Source organism: Micropterus salmoides, unplaced genomic scaffold (genome assembly GCF_014851395.1).
Source record: "Micropterus salmoides isolate LMB-PRFRI ecotype aquatic unplaced genomic scaffold, ASM1485139v1 Ms_hic_scaffold_1, whole genome shotgun sequence".
NCBI lineage: Eukaryota > Metazoa > Chordata > Actinopteri > Centrarchiformes > Centrarchidae > Micropterus > Micropterus salmoides.
This window is the reverse complement of record NW_024040040.1, coordinates 40,772,452-40,794,449: the sequence shown is the minus strand read 5'-3', so window position 1 is coordinate 40,794,449 and position 21,998 is coordinate 40,772,452. Positions and strand designations below refer to the sequence as shown.

At 41.1% G+C, this 21,998-nt stretch overlaps 3 protein-coding genes and 1 long non-coding RNA gene across 4 annotated transcripts; 1 reads left to right on the top strand and 3 right to left on the bottom strand.

Annotated features, from left to right (window-relative positions):
- Nucleotides 1–13,202, top strand: mcmdc2 (minichromosome maintenance domain containing 2). Its single transcript, XM_038727727.1, has 15 exons — nt 1–1,055; nt 1,228–1,358; nt 1,442–1,501; nt 2,904–3,099; nt 3,289–3,411; nt 3,545–3,646; nt 5,047–5,175; nt 5,283–5,520; nt 5,622–5,827; nt 5,924–6,093; nt 6,489–6,668; nt 6,755–6,894; nt 7,318–7,427; nt 7,662–7,856; nt 13,120–13,202. The coding sequence occupies exons 1-14, from the start codon at nt 959–961 to the stop codon at nt 7,826–7,828; spliced, it is 2,049 nt and encodes a 682-aa protein (XP_038583655.1). The 5' UTR covers nt 1–958; the 3' UTR covers nt 7,829–7,856; nt 13,120–13,202.
- LOC119909516 lies at nt 7,948–11,151 on the bottom strand. The gene is made up of 7 exons (XR_005445468.1): nt 11,004–11,151; nt 9,957–9,998; nt 9,796–9,857; nt 9,487–9,561; nt 8,758–8,819; nt 8,474–8,524; nt 7,948–8,290 (listed from the first exon to the last, which is right to left on the bottom strand). It is a non-coding gene; the product is annotated as an uncharacterized LOC119909516 (long non-coding RNA).
- LOC119909507 (transcription factor 24-like) lies at nt 12,151–13,691 on the bottom strand. The gene is made up of 2 exons (XM_038727765.1): nt 13,027–13,691; nt 12,151–12,751 (listed from the first exon to the last, which is right to left on the bottom strand). The coding sequence occupies exons 1-2, from the start codon at nt 13,450–13,452 to the stop codon at nt 12,641–12,643; spliced, it is 537 nt and encodes a 178-aa protein (XP_038583693.1). The 5' UTR covers nt 13,453–13,691; the 3' UTR covers nt 12,151–12,640.
- A 1,515-nt stretch (nt 13,692–15,206) lies between these two features.
- ppp1r42 (protein phosphatase 1, regulatory subunit 42) lies at nt 15,207–21,525 on the bottom strand. The gene is made up of 9 exons (XM_038727722.1): nt 21,417–21,525; nt 20,246–20,465; nt 19,998–20,164; nt 19,742–19,880; nt 18,703–18,819; nt 16,880–16,997; nt 16,564–16,695; nt 16,072–16,159; nt 15,207–15,654 (listed from the first exon to the last, which is right to left on the bottom strand). Exons 2-9 carry the CDS (start codon nt 20,375–20,377, stop codon nt 15,570–15,572), a joined length of 978 nt encoding a protein of 325 aa, XP_038583650.1. The 5' UTR covers nt 20,378–20,465; nt 21,417–21,525; the 3' UTR covers nt 15,207–15,569.
- Nucleotides 21,526–21,998: the final 473 nt, after the last annotated feature.

The following is a 21,998-nucleotide window of genomic DNA, read 5'->3' as shown; positions in this document are numbered from 1 at the left end:
ATTAAATAATTACATTTAATCGCATCACATCCTGATCAGTCTTGCACTGTAGGTAAGTAAGCCAAAATAAGGTCAGGTATGCCAACTTTTCAATTTAGTTTTGAGTGTGATTCAGTATTGTTGAGGTTGTGCATTTTATGAGTAGGCCTTCTGTGACATTACCCACCTCGTGGGTCAAGGTCTTCAATGCTCAGGAATTTTGTTTAAAAAGTTCAGCAACCAAATTCACAATTTTAAACCACACATAGATGGAAAGCCAAGTCAATAATCATGGTTAGTGATGAATAAATATAGTTCCATATATCATAGCCTATCGGGATACCAAACCTAATCAGGTATCTTGGAATGTTCTCCCCAGGTAATGTGTGTCATCCCAGAGACTGTTTTCTTTGGCAACACCTCATTGTGTTAACAAAGTACATACCAATTATAAATCAGTAACCATACAATATTAATTAATTCATCAATATAATTTTACTTTAATTTATATTTAAAGTCCAATTCAATCAATATTTGCCTATTTCTTTTGGTAAGCTGAGTTGGCAATTGTTTTCTTTCTTGCAATTATTGTAAGTAGGGTTTCCCCTCAGAAACTGATGCAGTGGTTCTTAAAATATACATACCAAAACATCTAGTAAAAACTATATGTGTAGTCATGTCTACCCAAAAATATTTTGTTACAGAGGTGGCTTGATCAGGGGTGTAGTTTTTCATCAGCCTAAATGTGTTGAGTTAAGTATGGACATGCTTAATTGCTTATAAGCACTGGAGTTAGAGGATATGGTGTTTGAGTTAATTGTAATGGACTCCATCAGTTGGCTTTCCTTTACAAACGACAGCTCGCTTGTCACCATGGCAACGTAGTTGAAGCTAGCATGCCAATGCAACCTGTAAACCCCATTTGAACGGTGTAACGTTAGCTTATAGTAATTTATTATTATCGTATAGTTAAGTAAAAATGACTGACATTTTATCGTTGAAAGAGTCAGTTCTGGTCTATTTAGACAGAAGTGGTGGCCTTCAGAAACTGTCCGAAGACTGTAAACCATTTAACGGTAACGTTGGGCCTGCAGTGAGGAAGAAGAAAAACTAACTTGACGTTAGCTAATGTCGATTGTGTTAACCTTAACGTACTTAACCTAGTAGCCATGAAAGCTAAAATGAGTAAACTAACGTTAAAAGTAAGTTAGGGTTTCAGCTTTTCTAACGTTTGCCGCTGCTTTCCAGACCCCCAGCAGATTGAGGCAGTCTACAGGTTTTGCATCAGTGTGAATCCCTCTGATGTGATAGAGGTGGATCCTGTGTTGGGTGACTGTCTTCTACGTGATCCCCTAAGAGCAACAGCGTTGTTTAAGTCTGTAAGTGCGAATAGTGAGCTAGCTAAAATATAATGTAAACTTCTACTGTAAGGTTGACTACATGTGTCTAATTCCCCATTCAGGTTTGCTTCCTGGCCATAAAGACACTGTCACTTCTTGAGAAAATACACACTGAAAGTCAGGTATTAAAACATGGTGTAGGTGTTTCCTTCCCTTGGTTGCTGACATTATGTATAGCTTAAGAGCCAGAAGGATCAAGCCCATTTCCATAAATCCTACACTCACCTAAAGGATTATTAGGAACACCTGTTCAATTTCTCATTAATGCAATTATTTAATCAACCAATCACATGGCAGTTGCTTCAATGCATTTAGGGGTGTGGTCCTGGTCAAGACAATCTCCTGAACTCCAAACTGAATGTCAGAATGGGAAAGAAAGGTGATTTAAGCAATTTTGAGCGTGGCATGGTTGCTGGTGCCAGACGGGCCGGTCTGAGTATTTCACAATCTGCTCAGTTACATGGATTTTTACGCACAACCATTTCTAGGGTTTACAAAGAATGGTGTGAAAAGGGAAAAACATCCAGTATATGGCAGTCCTGTGGGCGAAAATGCCTTGTTGATGCTAGAGGTCAGAGGAGAATGGGCCGACTGATTCAAGCTGATAGAAGAGCAACTTTGACTGAAATAACCACTCGTTACAACCGAGGTATGCAGCAAAGCATTTGTGAAGCCACAACACGCACAACCTTGAGGCGGATGGGCTACAACAGCAGAAGACCCCACCGGGTACCACTCATCTCCACTACAAATAGGAAAAAGAGGCTACAATTTGCAAGAGCTCACCAAAATTGGACAGTTGAAGACTGGAAAAATGTTGCCTGGTCTGATGAGTCTTGATTTCTGTTTAGACATTCAGATGGTAGAGTCAGAATTTGGCGAAAACAGAATGAGAACATGGATCCATCATGCCTTGTTACCACTGTGCAGGCTGCTGGTGGTGGTGTAATGGTGTGGGGGATGTTTTCTTGGCACACTTTAGGCCCCTTAGTGCCAATTGGGTATCGTTTAAATGCCACGGCCTACCTGAGCATTGTTTCTGACCATGTCCATCCCTTTATGGCCACCATGTATCCATCCTCTGATGGCTACTTCCAGCAGGATAATGCACCATGTCACAAAGCTCGAATCATTTCAAATTGGTTTCTTGAACATGACAATGAGTTCACTGTACTAAAATGGCCCCTACAGTCACCAGATCTCAACCCAATAGAGCATCTTTGGGATGTGGTGGAACGGGAGCTTCGTGCCCTGGATGTGAATCCCACAAATCTCCATCAACTGCAAGATGCTATCCTATCAATATGGGCCAACATTTCTAAAGAATGCTTTCAGCACCTTGTTGAATCAATGCCACGTAGAATTAAGGCAGTTCTGAAGGCGAAAGGGGGTCAAACACAGTATTAATATGGTGTTCCTAATAATCCTTTAGGTGAGTGTATATGCATGCACCTGACAGGAGAAGGTACCTCGATTTGCCAACTCACTCCTGTAACAATGTGTCATCTGACTGTTCCTTTTGAGGTCAACGTAATTCTGAAGTTGACACACCTGCCTCCATTCCCTGAGTACACACTGGACCTTCGTAGATTTCCTCGTGGGTATGGCCCCATGAGGCCTGTTTCCATTGAGGGCCTGGTCATTGCCATGACTAGGGTCACTAAATACACCCAGGGGGCCAGGTTCCTCTGCATTAATGATGACTGTCCATGCTCTACAGGTACTGCAGATTAGACACATTGGTACCCCTTAACCCATTTTATGTATTAGCTTCTAGTAGTACTGATCACAGTCAGTTGGGTTTGTATACACACAATTGTATGTGTTTCAAGCAATTATCAGACAAATAGCATTCTTAGACAAAAAATTTGATTAACTTTTGATTACATTTCTTGGATGTTGACTTTAGGGTTTCAATGCATTCGCGTCCATGCACCTGGAGCCACAGAGTCAGCTACCGTGAGAAACAACTTCAGCTGCATGATCTGCAGCTCCCAGCTGAAAGAGGATGTGAAGTTTAGAGTGCTGGGAGGTGAGAGTAATGCTGCTGAATGTCAGACAGCACTGGAGATATCTGAATTGGTTTTCTAGGTGCAAGAGATCAAAAGAAAACTGTATGCATTGTTACGATCTGTATGTTCGCAAATGTGTCTTTGTGGAGACAGATAAACAGCTTGTGGAGCTGATCCATGTCAAAGCACTGGATGGTCTAGGTGTCCATCAGAAAAGCCCACTCAGGTACCAGTCTGTCACCCTGTTTCTCAGAGGTAGGTCTACATCAGATAAGTTTACAGTGTATGGGTTGTACATTGCTCAGACACGGGCCTGTGTTGCCTATTAAATCAAATTAAATCAACTTGCAAGTTGATTGATTAATTTAATCTGTACCAATTTAAAATGTTAGAGGAAACAAATAATAATAGCCTCTTTCCATCTGAGAGAGGCGGGGGTAATGTGGCAGGTGAAGAAACATGTGCACTAGCAGCATGTATTTCACCACATATCATAGTTAACAACAATAGCAGCGTAAAGTAAAAACACATACCAATAGTTCACATCAGAGTAACCTAATCTTAAAACAACAAAGAATACAAAATGATAACACAAACATTACCGAGTGCAACTAGAACTTAATAAGGTTCACCTCTGATCTGCTCTTTGAAACAGAATGTGTGTTTTTTGGCATCTTCAAGTCTTTTTTTTAATCTGGAACAGCTGCAGAACATAAGATATGACTCCTTCCCTTTACAACTTCTAAACTAAGCAGCACAAAATCACTTGATCTCCTTCTGGTGGAGTATGAATATGCACCCTTTCTCATAATATGGTACGGTATATATGGAGACCGCTGAAGACTGTCCATCAACCAGGGAGCTGTTTCAAGCATCCAGCATCCATGTCAGGAGGCAGCCGCTCTGCTGAAGTGTCCTTGAGCATACCTGACCAGAGACTGTTGTGCAGCTGACCCTGCCCTGTGAATAACTTTGCCTTTTTTGTTCGCATAGCATAGAACAAATGAATACTTTGAGTAACTGGGTATAAAAGGCTTTTATTTGCAAGTCAAAATCTGAGGAAGCAATGAACCATAGATTAATACTTAAGGGTAGTATTTGTTTGTAAAATCATATTCTCATCCATTATATTCACTCCCAGTCCTGAATAATGTGGTTGTAATAGCTTATATTTACACACAGTCAGATGTATTGAGGTTTGTCATTAATTTTCTCTGGCTAAATGAGGCTCACTTTGGAACAAAAACTTAGTGGGGGAGAGTTCAAATAAATAGATTTTTTGTTCAGCCAGCCGCACACAGTGCCTCATGGTGGGATATTAAGTGTTTCTGTCCCCTCTAATAACATTGTCCATCCAGCACCCTTGAGAGCTTAGCAAATCTCAGCACCAGGATTAACATATTCTGTTGACCCAGTCATGAAGAGGAATTCAATACACTGGGTTCCCATTACTAAACATATATGTTAATAAGTACAAGGAACACTCATTAGCTGGCTGTGCAATTCGCACACAGAGAAATCTTTGTTCTGCAGGCCTCACCCTGTGTTTCTCTTGGCAGTGGTTTGTAGGTGGCATGCATGTTTCTTCAATAATCACCAGGCAGTACAGAACAACCCCTTTGAGTGCTATTGCTTTGTTTCCCCTGTTCGCACAGATGAGCTGTGTAACTCAATGAGAATCGGTCGACTCTACAGGGTGATAGGCATTCCTGCGCATGTGCACCAGTGGCCCGGCATTACCTGGAGTGTAGAGGCAAATAGTGTCGAACCGTGGGAGCCAGAGAGTAAGGCAGTCAATGATCTTACTGTGTATTCTGATTCCTGTGAACAATTTTCATATTTTATAAACAACATTGTGCATTGTTGCCATACTGAACTGGTCTACCTGTAGATCCCTGTAAAGTCAGTGCCAGCTTCCAGGAGCTGTTGGAGGTCACAGCCGGTTCTCCCTGGAGGTTCTCTGCCACTCTGGCTAACTCCTTTGGGTTGGACGTGGCTCCTCCCGGCCTCTACAACACCTTGAAGCTGGGCTTGTTGCTCAGCTTGGTGCAGACTAGAGCAGATGCAAAAGACAGATTGCACAATGTAGATCTCCTGGTTGTCACCTCTGACACTCTCGTACTAGACAGGTAAAGTCGTCTGCATGACCCAACTTTACACATCTTAGGTGGACATGTGAAACCTGAGATTTAACCCTCCTCATTACCTATTAGCTATGTGTTTGTGCTAGATTAATGACATACAGCCTGAGCTTGGCGTGTCGTGGGGTCAGGCATCAGACTTCAGGGGAGATGTTTGCATCTCTGTCGCGAGACGAACACGGAGCAGGCACTGCTAACATCCATGCCGGCTCTGCCCTGCTAGCCACTGGTGGCATTTGCATGTTGGGAGATCTAGGCTGTTACAAAAAGGACAGGTTGGATGCCATTCAGTCAGGTAGAGCACCAACGTGGTTAATTAAATAAGTTATTGTTATTGTGTAAATACTGCTCCACATAAAAAGCTAGTCCACTTTTGCTATTCTTTTCTCAGTTCTAGAGAGCTGCACAGTGTCTGTGTTCATCCCAGGGAAGAAGTATGGCGAGGATGCTGACCAGCAGCTGTCCCTCCCAGTCCAATGCAGCTTCTGGGCCCTCACAGACTCCACGGATCCCTCCTCTCGACGATCTGGAAGGGCCGACTGTGCCGTACTGGGAACAGCAGTGGGTTCAACCACAACATGGTGTTGTTTTGCCTTCATATAGCTCAATTATAACATGGTTGGGGTGTGCACCAAGCAGGTCTGCCTTGACATTTTTTAGGAATATAACAGTGTGTCTTATTTTGGTGGAACTTAAGCTTTTGGTACAGTATACGGTTCCAAGAAATGCCACATTTCAGTCAACTCAGATTTATATGTAGATAGTACAGACAAACAAGATGTTGAGGCACTTTGCTTTTATATAAGAGCTGTGTAAGTAGTCAAACAGAAGTTTCAGAGATGCTTTAGATCCCAGTTTACTTTCTGACTAAAACAAAGATCATCTCGGCAGATTAACACTTTGAAAACAGCCCATTCGACAGCTTACTGATGCCCCAGTCTCTTCTTTGTGAGCAGGAAATGGGTCCCGTACCAATTCAGTTGGCAGACGCCTTTGGCCTGGTCATTCAGTGTAGGGATATGGTGGGGGAGCATGCCCTGCTTGCCCAGACCGTCCACACCCTCCAGCAGGCAGTACACCCTGGAAACCCCCTCTACTCATCTTGCTGGGAGTTTTCTACTCAAGACTACAAGGAGGTTAACACACGTTCTTCGTTATTCAAATTTACTGCCTTGATTTTACACTAACCTTCAGTTGCTGTTCTTAATTCTACACTTTCCAGCTGGTAGCTCATGCACGGAGTTTGCAAGTGGATCTTAGCCCCGGAGCAGAGAAAATAATCCACGGTTACTACATGGCCAGCCGTAGAGTCCGAACACAGAGTCAGGGTGTCAAGATGTCTGTGGCCTCTATCAAGCTTCTGTAAGCAATCTGCAAAAACTTTATTTACTGTTTTAGTTTTCCCATCTTCATTTGCTGCCTCACAGCCAGACTACATGTTAAGATCAGGAGTCGTCGTCCAGTATAATGTCACTATCCTCCACCAGGTGGCAAACTAATCCAAAGCACACTCTCAGATGACTATTTTTCATTTGGTTATGACACGTTTATGAGTCTTTTTCCCTGTGGTGAAATATCTGAAAATAACGATGGAAATAAATATGTTTTGACTGCAGGACAAAAATGTCAGACTGAGCTTTAAATCTCAAAACATTTACTTGGCCTGTACCAGTTTCAGACTTCATACAATATTACTTTTCATTCATCACATTAAAAACAACCCGTAACTACCCAGGCAGTTGTTCAGTCATATGGTTCTTTTCATGTTTGTTTTTTCTGTTAAAGGATCTCTTTGGCTGAGGCCCACTGCAAGTTATGTCTCAGAACACGAGTACTGGAGGAAGACGCTGTGATCGCTGTTCTCCTCTGTGAAAACTCAGTCACTCTCAAACATGGTAGTTTGTCAACCAATTCCTTACAAATACCTTTAAGTACAAAAAAATAAACATATTGCACATCCTGTTCATTTTTGTCAAGTAATTTAATGCTTGTGATATTGTTGTGCCGGTTTGAAGCATTGGGTTAATACCTAGGTTTCATCCTGGCCCTGGTTATTAATAAGCACTGAGGGCTCCATGTAAGCCAAAATTTCAGAAATAGTTTAGAGGGATTTCTGCCTCTTCCTACAGGGGCCTCGGCTCTCGTTATTCCACCCGATGCGGTGTTTCCATGTAACCTGGGAGACGTGGATGGCTTGCACAAGAGAGACGTGACCCTGGATGAGCTCCACCAGAATATTTTACGCTTTATCTACACCTATGCACCAGGTGCAGACACATACATCACTGAGGAGTAAGACTTCTCTACAAAAGGTTAAGACACAGGTAGGTGGCACAAGATCACATTTACCATTCATTTATTTCCTGCATAGTCAACGCATTGATAGCACACAAAGTAAAACAAATTCAAAGATTATGGTATTTTCTTGCAGACAGGTTTTTATTAATGGAGGCCATCAAATGTAAAAAGAAATCTGGTGAACAAGACTTGCTCTAAATGATGATCAGCTCCCACAACACTAAATGCTCTGTATTTGTATAGCACCTTTCTAGTCTTCCGACCACTCAAAGCGCTGCTGAGCCTATGTGCGCAGACAAATTAACATTCACACACTGATGGAACAGCCATCGGGGGCAAGCCGGGGTTCAGCGTTGTGCATAAGGACAGTTTGACATGGAGCCTGGAGGAGCCGACGACTGAACCGTCGATCCTCTGATTAGTGGGCAACCCGGTCTGACTCCCGAGCCACAGCTGCACACTGAAGAGAAGAAAAAATCCCCCCCCCCCACACAAAAACACATTAATACAGACTGGAGTAAGATAAACAAAAAAGTTAAAGCATTAAAGTAGTAATATTAAAATTCGCATGATGTGAAAACAGCTAGACATGAATTCATTATTAGTGTAATATTTGCTGACAGAGGCTGGGTTCATTACTTACTTTTCAAATGAGGCTTCCCCCCGGACAGTCTCACTCAACTGGATCCATAACCTTACCAGTGACAAATATAATTAATGTGTATGCAGTGAGGGAGTGTAATTGTACAGTTTTACACATTTGTCTTTTAGTTCAGTTAAGTCACATCTCAGCAGCCCATTATGGTCTGATGGGTAAACGGCGAAAAGTGAACTCATCATTACTTTTTAAAAATCAGGACATAAAGCAAACAGGCAAGTCTTTTTAAGTTGGGACACATACAGCAAATAAAGTAGTTTAATACTTACCACAGAAGAGATGAAGCAAACGCTAAGTGTGTTTTTGTTCCATTTCTGATCCAACTGCTCACCTGTTGGGGATTAAGGAAGATTGTTCAAGTTAAAACTATGCAATTTCATAAGTCAGGTGGACATGTACTGTCTACAAGTGACTACGGTAACTGCTTTAAATCCAGATCCTTGGAATCAGTCAGTAGTAAAACTACAGGTGCAGCTGGTAATTCAGTAGTCACAACTCTCACCACTCTATTGTCTGATGGGTAAACGGCAAAAAGGTTGACTCATCACTATTCCAGCTGCAAGAGTAGCCACCGCTCATCATTAAGAATGTAAAGACGCCTTCCAAAGTCAGTCTACTAAAAATCACATTACATTTCTGGAGCTGGTCACTCAAGTCAGGCTCACTATTTGTTATGTTTGGTGGGTAAACCATGACCAGTGTTGTTCCAGAAAAGGTACTTTGTCACATACATGTAGCGAGATTCATTCTCTGCATTTAACCCATCGCCAAGGGAGCAGTGGGCAGCCAGTACAGTACAGTGCCCGGGGAGCAACTCCAGATTGAAATGCCGTGTCTGGTCAAACAACACTGTTTTTGATGGTAGGGGAAACCGGAGCACCCAGAGGAAACCCACACAGACATGGGGAGAATATGCAAACTCCACACTTCCTGTTCTGACTGAGGCCATAGTGCTATCAAGTAGCACAAGACGAAAAATACTGTAACAAGTAACTCACCTCCTGTTCAGCACAAGAGACAAAAGATTACATCTGGTGCATCTCTGTGACCACCACACACCCTCGGGAAGCAGCCTAAGGGAAACAAGACATAACAGGACTGATATGAACTAAAGTCTTCATCCCATTATCCACATCAAATTTACTCTTTTGTAAAACCAGTCTCCACTGATCTTATTTCGCTGGCGATTCAGTTCGTCACAGTTTCACCACCTTATTGTCTGATGGGTAAACGGCAAAGATGTGAAGTCATCACTATTCCAGCAGCAGGACTGCACAACCAAAAAACTACAAATATTTAAGGCTCACCTTCAGGTCCACACGGTGAAAACCATTATTTGGCCATCTGCATGGATGCGGTGACCAGACATCTGAAATAAAAACGCAATATGAGTACACAGATTCCACTTCTCATTTACAGTTATTTCATTATGATTTTGTTTCAACACTGATTAGAACCTTAATCTTACCCTTCAGGTGTAACAATAGTACATCAAATTTGCCATAGTCATCTGCAAAAGACAAATACATATTCAAAGTTAATTCTTGTTCATAACTTTAAAAAAAATAAAGCTAGTTCTCTGTACAAGTCTGTCACAGTGACTTCAAACCTCAAATAATGAATCTCAGTAGTGGTCTATTGATTTTCAGCTTGAATCAATAAGTCGTACTGAAGTAATAGCCAATATAGTGACAACAGATGACCGATCACCCGAAGGTCGAAGGGTGCAGTGTAACACAGCTTGGGAGCATGGCCAACCTCGCAGGTTTGAGTAGGGGTTCAACAGCAGGTCATGACCTCTGCCATGACCTCACGTCCTCAGGGGGAGCCACGATGACTTTCCCCAGTGAAATAATGGGAGGGGGCAATTCCCTGACCAGCAGCTCTGCTGCTGACCCCTGGACACAACCTGATTTGGTCAGGGGTGTAAGAAGCTGAATGAGACAGGGGGAGTTGTGTCCCCCTTTTGAACTGTCTGAAAGAATGATTTATTGCATTACTTCAGGGATGAGATCTGTCCAACAGTGAGGCATCAAAACTGGATTACTAGTTGGCGCGGCGACCTTAAAGTTCCATTACCTTTGTCACATAATTTGCCTGAATTAGGGTACAAGGGACGTTTTGCATGCAAAACAGGTGTGAGAAAAACGGGATAGTAGGCCCTACGTTAAATTCACATCCAAATCCACGTGCGTTTACGTCACACAGCTAGGTTTCACGACTAAAAGCAGAGCAAAGCGCGTGCAATGTTAAACTTAATATACGCTAGCCATGTGCGTTATAGTATACGATTAATATTAAGTTACTTTAGCTTATGTGTTTGGTGTTGGCCGCGATGAAGACTTCTCCATATCAACTGTTAACTATTTTCTCCCACGTGGCCGACATGTGAGCTAGGTGCTAGCTAGCTAACATGCAGCACTCCAGAGCTATTTGCGAATTCGCCTGGAAACACGTCTGCGATGTGCAAACAATACAGCTGTGGAATCACATAAATCCCCTCACTATCACCTACCTTCGCATCGAAGATTAACCACGAAGCGGGCTTCTTAGTTTTCAGCTGTGGAACGAAGCGAGGGACCTCTCTGCTCATGGCTGAGTCTCCAAGGAAAGTGGACGGATTTCCGGATCCGACCTCCCTTTACTGCGCTGCACAGCTGCGCACTGCAGCTCCTGAAGCGTACAGCTGAGCAGTACTTTTAAGGCAGCACCAATTACATCCCATTTCGTTGACGCTCATATATAAGATAGTAGGCCTAACCGATTAATGCATTCTCTCTATTTCATTACACAATAGCTGCAGATTTGTGACGAATTAGTCAGCTGTAGTGGGCATTCAGATTATCTTTATTTTCTTCAACTCACTGCAGACAAAACAGACACGGCTCCTTATAGCTAATTACTTAGACACCTCCCTCATTTCCCACAAACTGGCTAAAATGAACTTATACTACGCTTTATCTCCTCTTAAGAATGTTCTCATATGTCAGTTGTAAATGCATTTTACAAATAATTCATCATATAATCAGATCAATTAGTCTAACAAATTCGACCAAATAAAGACGTTTTCTAATGAGCGTCAAAAAAAACTTCAGATCACTTGCTTCCACTGAAATTATACACTGTTGAAATGTTAAATATGAAGAGGCTAATTTGCTAAATATTTACGCCTTTAATATGTACAAATACAGGTAATTATTGTTTGCTTACTTAAACATGTTGACACTATAAACACGGCTGAAACACTGTCAGATGTGTGTAGTATGTATATATTTATTATTGTTTAGCCCCATGGATTTCTAAAGTCCGCTACTCAGTCTGAAAGTCTACTGCATATTCTTTATTTAGGTGCAGTCATTCTGCTGCTGTAAAATTTTGTGTGGTGATGACCCATTCAAAGAAATTTCTTTATTTAATGAACAAGGGAGCACCACAGCTGTGGGCCTATTTTATTAATTTGATTGATTTCAATGTAACTAAGTGTCACAGAAATAAAGCGACTGTCTGAAGAACAATCTTCAATGGTTGAATAATAATAATAATAATAATAAATTGATCCCCTGACAAGCTCTATATGAACTTTCAATTAGTATTCGTTTTTTTTATTTTTTTTATTTTCTTAAATAGACCTAAAGAAAAAGGGCCCTTTGTCAAAACGTCGGAAGCCTCGTCTTCTTTCACTGAATTCATTTATTCACAAACACACTTACAACCATGCATGTAAAAATAAGAGGGAACATGAGATGAAGAACCTCTATTGTTGACTCTCTGACAGACCACTTCACATGACAGATGTTAAGTTATTCACACATGCATTTAGTGCAAATGTTTCGAACTGAAAGTGCACACCTCAAGCATGACCGGCTCATTACCCCATGGAATTTCTAAAAATATGCTACCTGGGGGCAAGTATGGAGCTGCACAATGCAGGGCAAACAGGATTAGCCAAAATAACAACAGAGAAACATAATTCTCAAAATGTTGGCTACTATACAATAAAAGTCACATAATATATTAATTTACAAAGTCTTCCTATTGGTAGGGCTTTAGTGGAAGTAAAATCTATTGTTCTACAATAATAAGGCGTATGCTGCTGCCACAGCATGAACTCATGCAAATACGAAATCGTTTCATACAAATCATTTAAGCCTGTTACTGGGAGGTGGACGATGAAGGGCCTTGATTCTCTGACTCTGAAGGATTTGCGGTGTTGAGGAACTGTCCGGATGCCCCGACGTATAGTCTGGATCGCATAGGCCATTTCTGTGAAGACATTTCATTTGTTAGTAAATCAGCCTCTAAAATAGGCCCCAAGGCCAACGAGGATGATGTTGCATGCTTTGAAAATGTGTTACAACAACTAACTAGGCCTATAACTCATCAGTGTTGCAATGTAGATACATGCAGTGAGAATTTTCTTTCAAAGATTGTTTAAACAATTTCACAATTAAATACTGATGCACAATTGTATACAAAAACAGATTACCAACTGAAATACCATTATTATTATTATTATTATTATTATTATTATCACTGACCTTCACTGGGTGCAGGTAGCCGTCACCTTTCAATGAGTGTAACGCCTCTGTTTGTTTTGTGCTCTCTCCCTCCTCGGTGCCTTCTTCTTGTAGTGTTCGAGTCAAATGAGCAATATAGGTGGTGGCCAGTATCAACACGTCGAGTTTGGACAGCTTGGTGTCCGGCGGCACGGACGGCAAAGTCCTTTGTAGCTCCAGGAACGCGGTTCTCAGGGTTTGTACTCTGCTCCTCTCCCGCGCCGCGTTCGCTGCTGCCGGGCGTCCCCTGCCGCCGAGCCCGCCGGCCTGCAGCACCCTGGCCCGCTGGAGTTCCCGACGACGACCGTCGGGACTGGGACTGGAGCTCGGACTGGATGCAGGGCTGTCATCCACTACCGCCCCGGAGCAATTACCGCTGTCCATTCGGAGTGTCTGTCTTCCAACCATCGGGGTGCACTTACAGACCTGAAGAATAACATCAGATGGATAGAGACACACCACTTTTACAAGTTTAACCTGGCCATTTTATTGCACTTTTTACTGAGTTCAAGATATGGGCTTACTGACAAGTGTATGTTAGAGACAACATGAATTATTTATTGTAACCTTTATGCCTTAACTTCTAAATTGTTGCTTTTGTATTTAGGTATTAAACCATAACTTAAGTTGTCTGGTCTAAAGTCCATTATTGAAGATGTCTGTTGTAAAATTGCATGGTGCTGCAAATTAAACAGACAAAAAAATGCCAAACGTCAGAACAGACAGCTGTACAAAGTTGCACTGAAGACTCCTGAATTTGCGCAGATTGCTCAGTGACATTGCCGAAAACCTGCAGGCAAATCGCCAGTGTGCAAACTCAAGAGCGCAGTTTCTGGCCGGCGGTCTGATGTTTACCTATGGTATCTCTCAAAGGCGCTGTCTTGAAAAACGTCATGAAGGCGATCCAAAGAAGGCTTTGTTGGAGAATTTGCTCTTCAGTGCAGAATAGTCCCAGTCCACGTCCAGGTTATCCTTATAAAGTGGTGCGTCTGCAGAAAAGGTCCCCGTGCGCTCATCCAACACCTCACCTGTGTGCGTAAAAGTCTCAGGAGGCCTTAATTTATGGGACACACAAAGCGGCAAAGTATTTCACTCAGACGTAATTAATCACTCGCCCCATAACTCTCCCTCGCAGTGGTAGAAGACTGCCCTTTCGCTTTCCTAACTTATTTCAGTCTGAGAGGGCAGCAGAGGCTCGTTTTCAACGCCAGAGGCAGGACTTTCCTCTCCTTTAACGCTGATATGTGGTGGGCCATATCCCTCTGTAATTGGCTGCGAACCTGACACTGTACTTTCTTTAAAGCCTATCAAAAAAGTGGCAACGGGGAGAAAGTGAGTCAAAATTACCTCAAAGAAAAAATGTGCCCGTCATGGTCAGATATAAAGGTTAATCTTTCAAAACGCTATTTGGAATCGACCTGGAAGACAAGCTGACAAGTGTAAGGTGATATGCAAAACATTTGACTAATTGCCAGGGTGTCTTGAATTGCAAGCTCATTGGAACAGCTAATAAATAAACTCCAGCACTGCAATCAACATGCAGGCATTGAGGAAATTCTTGTGAGACTCATAAATTAATCACTCTGATTTCCAGGGCTCCAAACGGAGATGTCGGTAAATTAATGAAAGGAATTATTCATAATATGTATATCCTCGGACTGAAAACATTGTTTTTGTAAGGATGGAGTAACAGTACTGCTCCGGGCCACTAATTACAATGCGAAGTAAAAGAAGGTTAAGTAAGCTTGTTTCCCTAATAACCCGCATCTTTCAGGGGTGACACACCCACGTGGCTCCCTAAAAGCTCATTCAAACATTTAGTCACAATGATGGCAATAAATATATCCGCATTGTTACAGTATTTGCTCTAAAAGAGGCTGAATCATTTGTCACAGTTGTTTAAACAGAAGCACATGTTGTTAGCTTTAGATAATGTAAATCCTTGTAATGGTGGGGCAGAATGATCATTAGATTGTGCCACTCTGCATCTCCCTGTTCACTTATCTGCAGAAATGCATGCAGAAGAAAAATGACGTGGTGTAGAACATGTGGGACGATCAGCAAGGAACAGTTTGAGTTGGAACAATTATTAATATCATCAGACCCCAAAAATGTAATTAGAACTAAACCAGCTGTGGAAAGAAATGTGCAGAGGCCATTAATTCATTGTTTTACTCTTTTATTTTTAGATTATTTCCAGCCTATTCGTTCATTTATAGGAACTTGGATTAAGTTATAGGAGACAGATGAAAATATTTTACAATCTGCATTGAAAAGTCAAATTTTTAAACCACTATAATCCAATACATCAATGATACCGCAGGGACGGTGAAGGGCGTGCAGCTATATGGACATCACAGCAAGCGGGTGACAGTTACTGTTCTCTGTGTTGCTACATGTACAAGGAGAAAAGATCCACAGCTGTGGTGAGCAAAGTGCTCATACAAGGCAGGATTAGTCCTGGGCTCCAGCTAATTTGTGCGTATAGAGGAGGTGGAGATTTTTAGTGGACTGGTAGGTTTGTCTTAAGCATCCACATGACTGCAGATGGGTGATGAGACAGCCACATGATTGAAACATCCACTCATAGGAATCTTACATTTTTGTGCCCTGTGATATAAAAAAAAAAGTACAATAAACATTATAAGATCGTGGGTCAAAAATCATAGAGCATTTCTCCTACAAATACTTTGGGGCAGTGAATATTCATTAAAGATTGACAATTACAGCATGCTAATAAAGAAAAATATCTTAATAATAAATAAAAAATAACTGACACATAGTGATGTAAAATACCTGATATCACTTTCCAATAAAACTAATCTAAAAAATGAGTTCAAACCTATTAGCAGTTGTAATAATTTGTACATTTCATCATGAAGTGTTTATGTGGCAGCTGGTTGTAACACTGAGAATTTAATGTCAATGTCAACAATTAAATCATTTAGTTAACTGTTAAAATAGAGTGAGTCAAAAATGTGCACTCTCTCGCGTTAACCAAGATCTGGGTGAATTACGATACTGGACCTGAGAGACTGCTGCGGCTTCCACCTCTGCACGTTAGCCTGCTGGTAGATGTGACCAGGATGTGGACCCTGACCCATGTTAATGTCATCTGGAATATAAACAAAGTCACAGTAGAACACACACACACACACACACACACACACACACACACACACACACACACACAACACACAACACACACACAAAATACTGTGAAGTTTAAGTGTAAGTCTTCAAAAATCTTTTTAGTGGTTTCCGTATTTTACAGAAAATATAATATGTTGTTATGCTGTTTCAATTCACTAATTATATACACAAAAATAATAACAAATTTAAAGATGTGACCTTGCAAAAACAAAGAAAGACAGTGAAGAGGACAATTAAAATCACTGTAAAAATAAATAAAAGGGCTGATTTGTTAAAATATGCTTGATCCCATGTATTATGATTGAGGAATAATTGTAAAAAAAATTGTTACAGCAGATTTAAAAAGTACAGAATGTAGTGACTTACTTATTAAGGTGTAAGGGATCCACGGTCCAGTCATCATATGTTTGTTGTTTTTCTTCTTGGCCTCTTTGGACGCTTTCCAGTTAATGAGGAACTGTCTGGTTAACTCATTAATTTCCTTTCCATCAAGAACCTCTATGAAAAAGAAAGAAAGAAATTGATCAAACCAAATTTGATATGAAATTTGAAAAGTGAACAGTGTATAATTTTAGTTTTATCACTAAGTGGGGTCTTGCATGTTAGCCTGGGTTGAGTCAAAGCAATAAAGTGCATTTTCAGATTAGGATGCCATTGAAAAAGGAAACAAAAAACATCTCACCGAGGCTTTTGCACACGGTTATCAGGCGGTCTCTGTACTTTGGTTTTTTACACACAGGATTTCCACGTAAATCCATTTGAAGCAGCAGAGGCCAGTGGCTGGACACATCCTCTAACTCCTGAAAATACAATATTACATGTTGTGTTGTCATTTCAATCACTAATGATTCAGATGGCAATGCTTTGTCTCTAAAGCTATGCACAGTGACTAAACAGGAAACAATTGACAACTTTCTTTTAAACAAATATAATGCATATTTATAATAGGATTAATTACTAATCAGAGACACACCAGGAAAACGTTTAAAGACATGGCCTAAGTGAATGGTAATGTGAAGTACAAAGGCCAATGGAAAGGGCATAAACAACACATCAGTCTATTTTAATAAACAGTGTCGCCGGTGTCATGTAACTACAAGTTTCCTCCTGGGGCAGTGTGAAGCTGGCTCCTCCAGCGAGTTGCCTGCAGTTGTATGTTTATCTAAAGGCACATTAATCCAAGCCTGGAAATATGAATACTCTCTGGACACGCTCTGATTGTTCATTGCCTTCCTGTCTTGGCCAAAGCGCTTCCACTTTTCCAGCTCGTGCTGCAATCAGTTCAGAGGGGACCCCTGAGCACCGCGCGCTCCCAGGCTTTGATAAATGATCGTGTCAGGGCCGTCACTCAGAGAGCCCTCACCGAAGAGTAGCCCAGTGCCAAATTGCCCCCCACGCGGGGGCGTGCAGAACAGCAAAGGCTAGATACTCACTGAGCTTGGCTGCCTCTCTCGCCTGGACTAATGATGGGCCCGTTATGAACCTGTATTTGACCAGGGCTTCGATTCCCCTGTCCTCTCTGCCCTGCACACAGCTAACAGTCTCCGAAGATGCTCCCCATTTGTCACCCTAGCTGACTGCCTGTCATAATCTATTTTAAAAATCCATAATGTTTTCACTGGATTTCGAGCAAATGGCGCAGAAGAAGAGATTGATCCTTTGGAGGGCTGTCCTTGCAGGATCAATAGTGGCAGACGGGTTGTATAAATTATAGGAGATATCTGCTAAAATGACACATGTACAGCAATTACCTGCATCAACGTTCTCAAAAGAAAATCACTCGTGTTAAGAAAGTATCCGTTGCAACACAGTCAATTATAAATTGCTTTCAATGTGTTATCCTGGTGTTAAATGCGAGTAAGAAAGAAGAATAAGCCCCCCTTTTAATGAAGTCATCAACCATTTCAGTTAATATATCTATTCAAACAGAAAGATTTCTGCCATCAGAGAGTGAGCCTCAAAAACAAGCAGGTCATTTTTCAAGGAAGTCAGTGAGCATAAATCATATCTCTGCCTCTGATGAATCCCCTAAAAACTTAAGTACTGGTGGTTTAGAGTATCAAATAGAGAATTCTGAGGCAGAGAGGAAAAATCAGCCAAGGAAAGAGAGAAACTTGTGCTTGTTTAAAGCTGTCAGCGAGAAAGATCCCAGGGGAACGGCTCGCTGATTTGTTGAATAATTCTGACCCTGTGCGAGTCATGGAGACTGGGAACCTATGGCGGGATTTGCAGGATTTGGTTCTTTAGAACCCTGTTCTCCATATCATTTCACACATCACTGCAGAAAGCTACAGAACAATGTTAATGCTGACCTGATCAACTAATAGCTTGTATGTTTACTTTAATACGCAATGTCATGCATTGTCACTGTGATGTGGTACTATTTACTTTGACTGCACATTGCACAGCATGCAGTCATTTTCCACTTCTGTCACACCATAGAAGAAACTCTTAAATGGCAACTGGCTTCACAGACACATTTAGTTAAGTTTTTGAAAGAATTACCTCCATATTGTGCAATTTATTGTCAGCAGCAGAGAAATGCTGGAGTTCCTTCAGCACTGCCAGGTCCCTGATATCATCAATGTTGTTGTTACTGATATTCAGGACACAAAGAGATTCCTGTGCAAAGAATTCAGATTCATGAGGAGATAAGAGTTCATTTTACTGTTAATACAATGACTATATATTACAAATACATATTACATTGTGAAAACCCCACCCACTTCACCAAAAGATACATATCTGTGAACCACTCCACCAAACGTTATCCCTTACAGTTATTCAAATAACTTCCCAGGAAAAGGCAAAAATCACAAAGCACATAAACATTCATTTATGTTGATTTTGTTTGTGCTGACACACACTCAAAGAAAAATGCTACTGTCTACAAACCCATATTTAGAGGAAGCATACTACAGTACTATTGTGTTCCCAAAATAAATGTGCACTTTACAGTATTTACATCTGTTTCTTCACTTGTGATCCATTTGAATTAAGCATTTTGATCTCTTTACATGCCTGAACTACTAGGATCATGTCCAAATCAGACTCTAGATAGTGCTGTTGCTAAATATTCATCTTGGATTGAAGTTCTATAATGGCACATTTATAAAAAGCTGGAACTCTTTAAATTTGCACAGCAATTTCTTTAATTATCCAAACAAACAAGAAGCTGAGACTTTTGGTGTGTTTATCCATGGCCTAGGCAGAAAACGGAGTAAACAGACCAGACTGATTTGTCAGACCAGAGACAGCAACAGAGGTCTCTTTGACATCATCAAACCCAGCACAATACTGCTTTTACATGGATCCCCGACCTCTGAGAAATCAGTCTTTTAAACTGGATGTGATAACCTACCACGTTGATACGCCACACATATATCCTTGTGTATGAAAAGAGAAAATTAAGTTTTCCTCCGACTTTTAGATTGCTTAAAACATATATAACTTGAAATGAAGAGAGCCCAAAGCCAGGAACGGGGGATCGTCCTTATTTTCTCATACTATCTTTGTACTGAACAGTGGAGAAAATAGGTCATACAGCCAGTGAGAGGAGAGTCCTTGGGTCAAGGAGCAACTTTTCCCCTGGTGCCAGCCTCTGATTCTCCAGATGAAGCTCTTTGAGCTCATGGAGCTCGTCTAAGCCCTCCACCACTGCAATCCTGTTTCCACCCAGATACCTGCAGAGCAGCAAAAACCACACACATGTTCACACACACACACACACACACGCACACCTCAGACTTGAAAAGACTGTCACAGCACAGCACAACAATAGGTTAAACGTGTCTACTCACAGTTTGGAGAGCTTCTGCAGATTGTGGAGATTATCTATATAAGTGATGTTGTTGTTCTGCATATACAGATGAGTGAGGTTGGAGGCAAAGTCAAGGTTGCAAATGTGTGTGATCTGATTATCATATAGGTAAAGGACAGTGAGGTTTCTACACATGGAGAGATCACCCTGAAAAAAAATAATTTAAAAGTGAGACCTATAGGAGGAAGAAAAGCACAGAAAACGTCAGCGTTAATAATGGCTACTTACAATATCTTCAATACTCTTGCTGGAAAAGTGGAGGTGGGTGAGTGTCTTGAGGTACTCTGGGAAGGAGAGGCCCCTTTTCTTTTTGAAGTGGTTTCTAGATTTAGCAATCAGCTCTATGGTCAGGCGTACCATGGTGGCTGGTCACAGACTCTGCTTTAGAGAGAATCCTTTTCATACGCAGCCAAGCATTCAGCCCTCAGCAGCGACTAGATCTGTCTGTCTGGGGGAAAAATAGACACATGTGAGCTGAAGTACACCTAAGGTGGCAAACAAATGTTCCTCTGGATAATTATTTATTAATGTCAAATTACTTCAGCATTTGTAATCACAGATGACAGGCAAAGATTAACCTTGCACAGAACGTTAAATGGCCTAAAACCTAATTGTCAATTCACAATTAAAGATAATTGATGGCAGAAAAAAAAACATTACTGTTTTCCAGGAAACGTGCTAAGCACCCAAAGGTTGGGTGACCACTCAATTTGTGTTGTAATTAAAGCGGGCAATTCCCAAAGCAGAGTGAGCAGAGCTTCTACTACTTCCCTTCATTCAGTACCCACGGGACTTATTTATTATCTTGACCTGACTTTGAGCTATGACAATTTGCACTTTGATTTTGCTTTGCAAATAGGCATTATTATACATCACCTCTACACCTGCTAATTTTGGCTAATTAGCCAATGGTACTGTTAGAGAAAGGCAGAGAGATGTGACAGCGGGTATTTTCCACACTTGATCTCAAGACATCAGGCCGAGGTTATAGGAGACAAGAGGCACTGATCGATAAACCAGAGCTGAGCTGAACTGTGGACAGAAGCTCTAGGCTAATTGAACTTATAGACCCCTGGGCCTCTCTACAGGGACTAGGATTTTCAGATGTCGGGGTGCAGAAACGTGAGGGACAAAAGGGTCTGTCCACAAAAGTTAATGCAGGTAGCGAGTAAAAGGTGGTGATGGGGACCAGACGGCTGTAGAAGGCCCAGAACAAATCCAGTAGGGTGTTGTGGACTAAAAATGGGCCCTGATTATGTAGATAGCGATGGCTACATTCATAGCTAGCTTAAAAGCTGTCGTAGCACTGTAGCTTCTTCCGAAGCAAATTTAGCATGAAATTCCATCTTATTAAATGGTGAATTTGGACATATGTAAAATATTAACTAAACTCTCCTACCTCTCGAGGTGTTCAGTAAAATTTTAAATGGGAGCTGGCAAAACAGAGAAGTTGTACAGTGAAACCGCGAGTAAAGGCTGTTGTGTTTACTACAATGATGTCGCTATGGAAACCACGGAAGCAAAACGAAATAAACTAACAAATTTTTTGTTAAATACGAATAGTTGCTAAATTAATTAGTACATTGATTTAATTTTCAATGTATGTATTGGCATTTTAATTGTATAATTGCAAATAAAAGCAAGATAAATTCTTATATAAATTCCATTATAATTGGGTGTATCCTGTGTGACTGTGAAAGGTGTCTATGGGGTATACGTGTTATAGCCTTTGCAGAAATACCTGTAGGTATATAGCATATTTATTTTATTTTACTTTATTTTGATGTTACCATATTTTAATACACATTTAATTATGTGTTCAATTCTGTGTGTGTAGCATGAAGGGACTACAAACTTTCATTTCGTTATACAACCTTTTGTTGTATCATGACAAATAAACAACCTTGTGCCTTGTATAGAGAAGTTATGGTTTTTGCCAACATGGAACAATTAACCAAATTCTGCTTTATTAATCTATAAT

What these genes read in the sequence shown, in the direction of transcription:
- mcmdc2 (XM_038727727.1), top strand. Translation starts at nt 959, where the DNA reads ATGACTGACATTTTATCGTTGAAAGAGTCAGTTCTGGTCTATTTAGAC. An exon ending in AGACTGTAAACCATTTAACG is followed by an intron (nt 1,056 to 1,227) that starts GTAACGTTGGGC and finishes GCTGCTTTCCAG; the next exon opens with ACCCCCAGCAGATTGAGGCA. An exon ending in GTGGCCTCTATCAAGCTTCT is followed by an intron (nt 6,895 to 7,317) that starts GTAAGCAATCTG and finishes TTTCTGTTAAAG; the next exon opens with GATCTCTTTGGCTGAGGCCC.
- ppp1r42 (XM_038727722.1), bottom strand. Translation starts at nt 20,377, where the DNA reads ATGGTACGCCTGACCATAGAGCTGATTGCTAAATCTAGAAACCACTTC. An exon ending in GGACTCTCCTCTCACTGGCT is followed by an intron (nt 18,820 to 19,741) that starts GTATGACCTATT and finishes TTCTTTGCACAG; the next exon opens with GAATCTCTTTGTGTCCTGAA. An exon ending in GATCCCTTACACCTTAATAA is followed by an intron (nt 16,160 to 16,563) that starts GTAAGTCACTAC and finishes TTTATATTCCAG; the next exon opens with ATGACATTAACATGGGTCAG.
- LOC119909507 (XM_038727765.1), bottom strand. Translation starts at nt 13,452, where the DNA reads ATGGTTGGAAGACAGACACTCCGAATGGACAGCGGTAATTGCTCCGGG. An exon ending in GCTACCTGCACCCAGTGAAG is followed by an intron (nt 12,752 to 13,026) that starts GTCAGTGATAAT and finishes ATGTCTTCACAG; the next exon opens with AAATGGCCTATGCGATCCAG.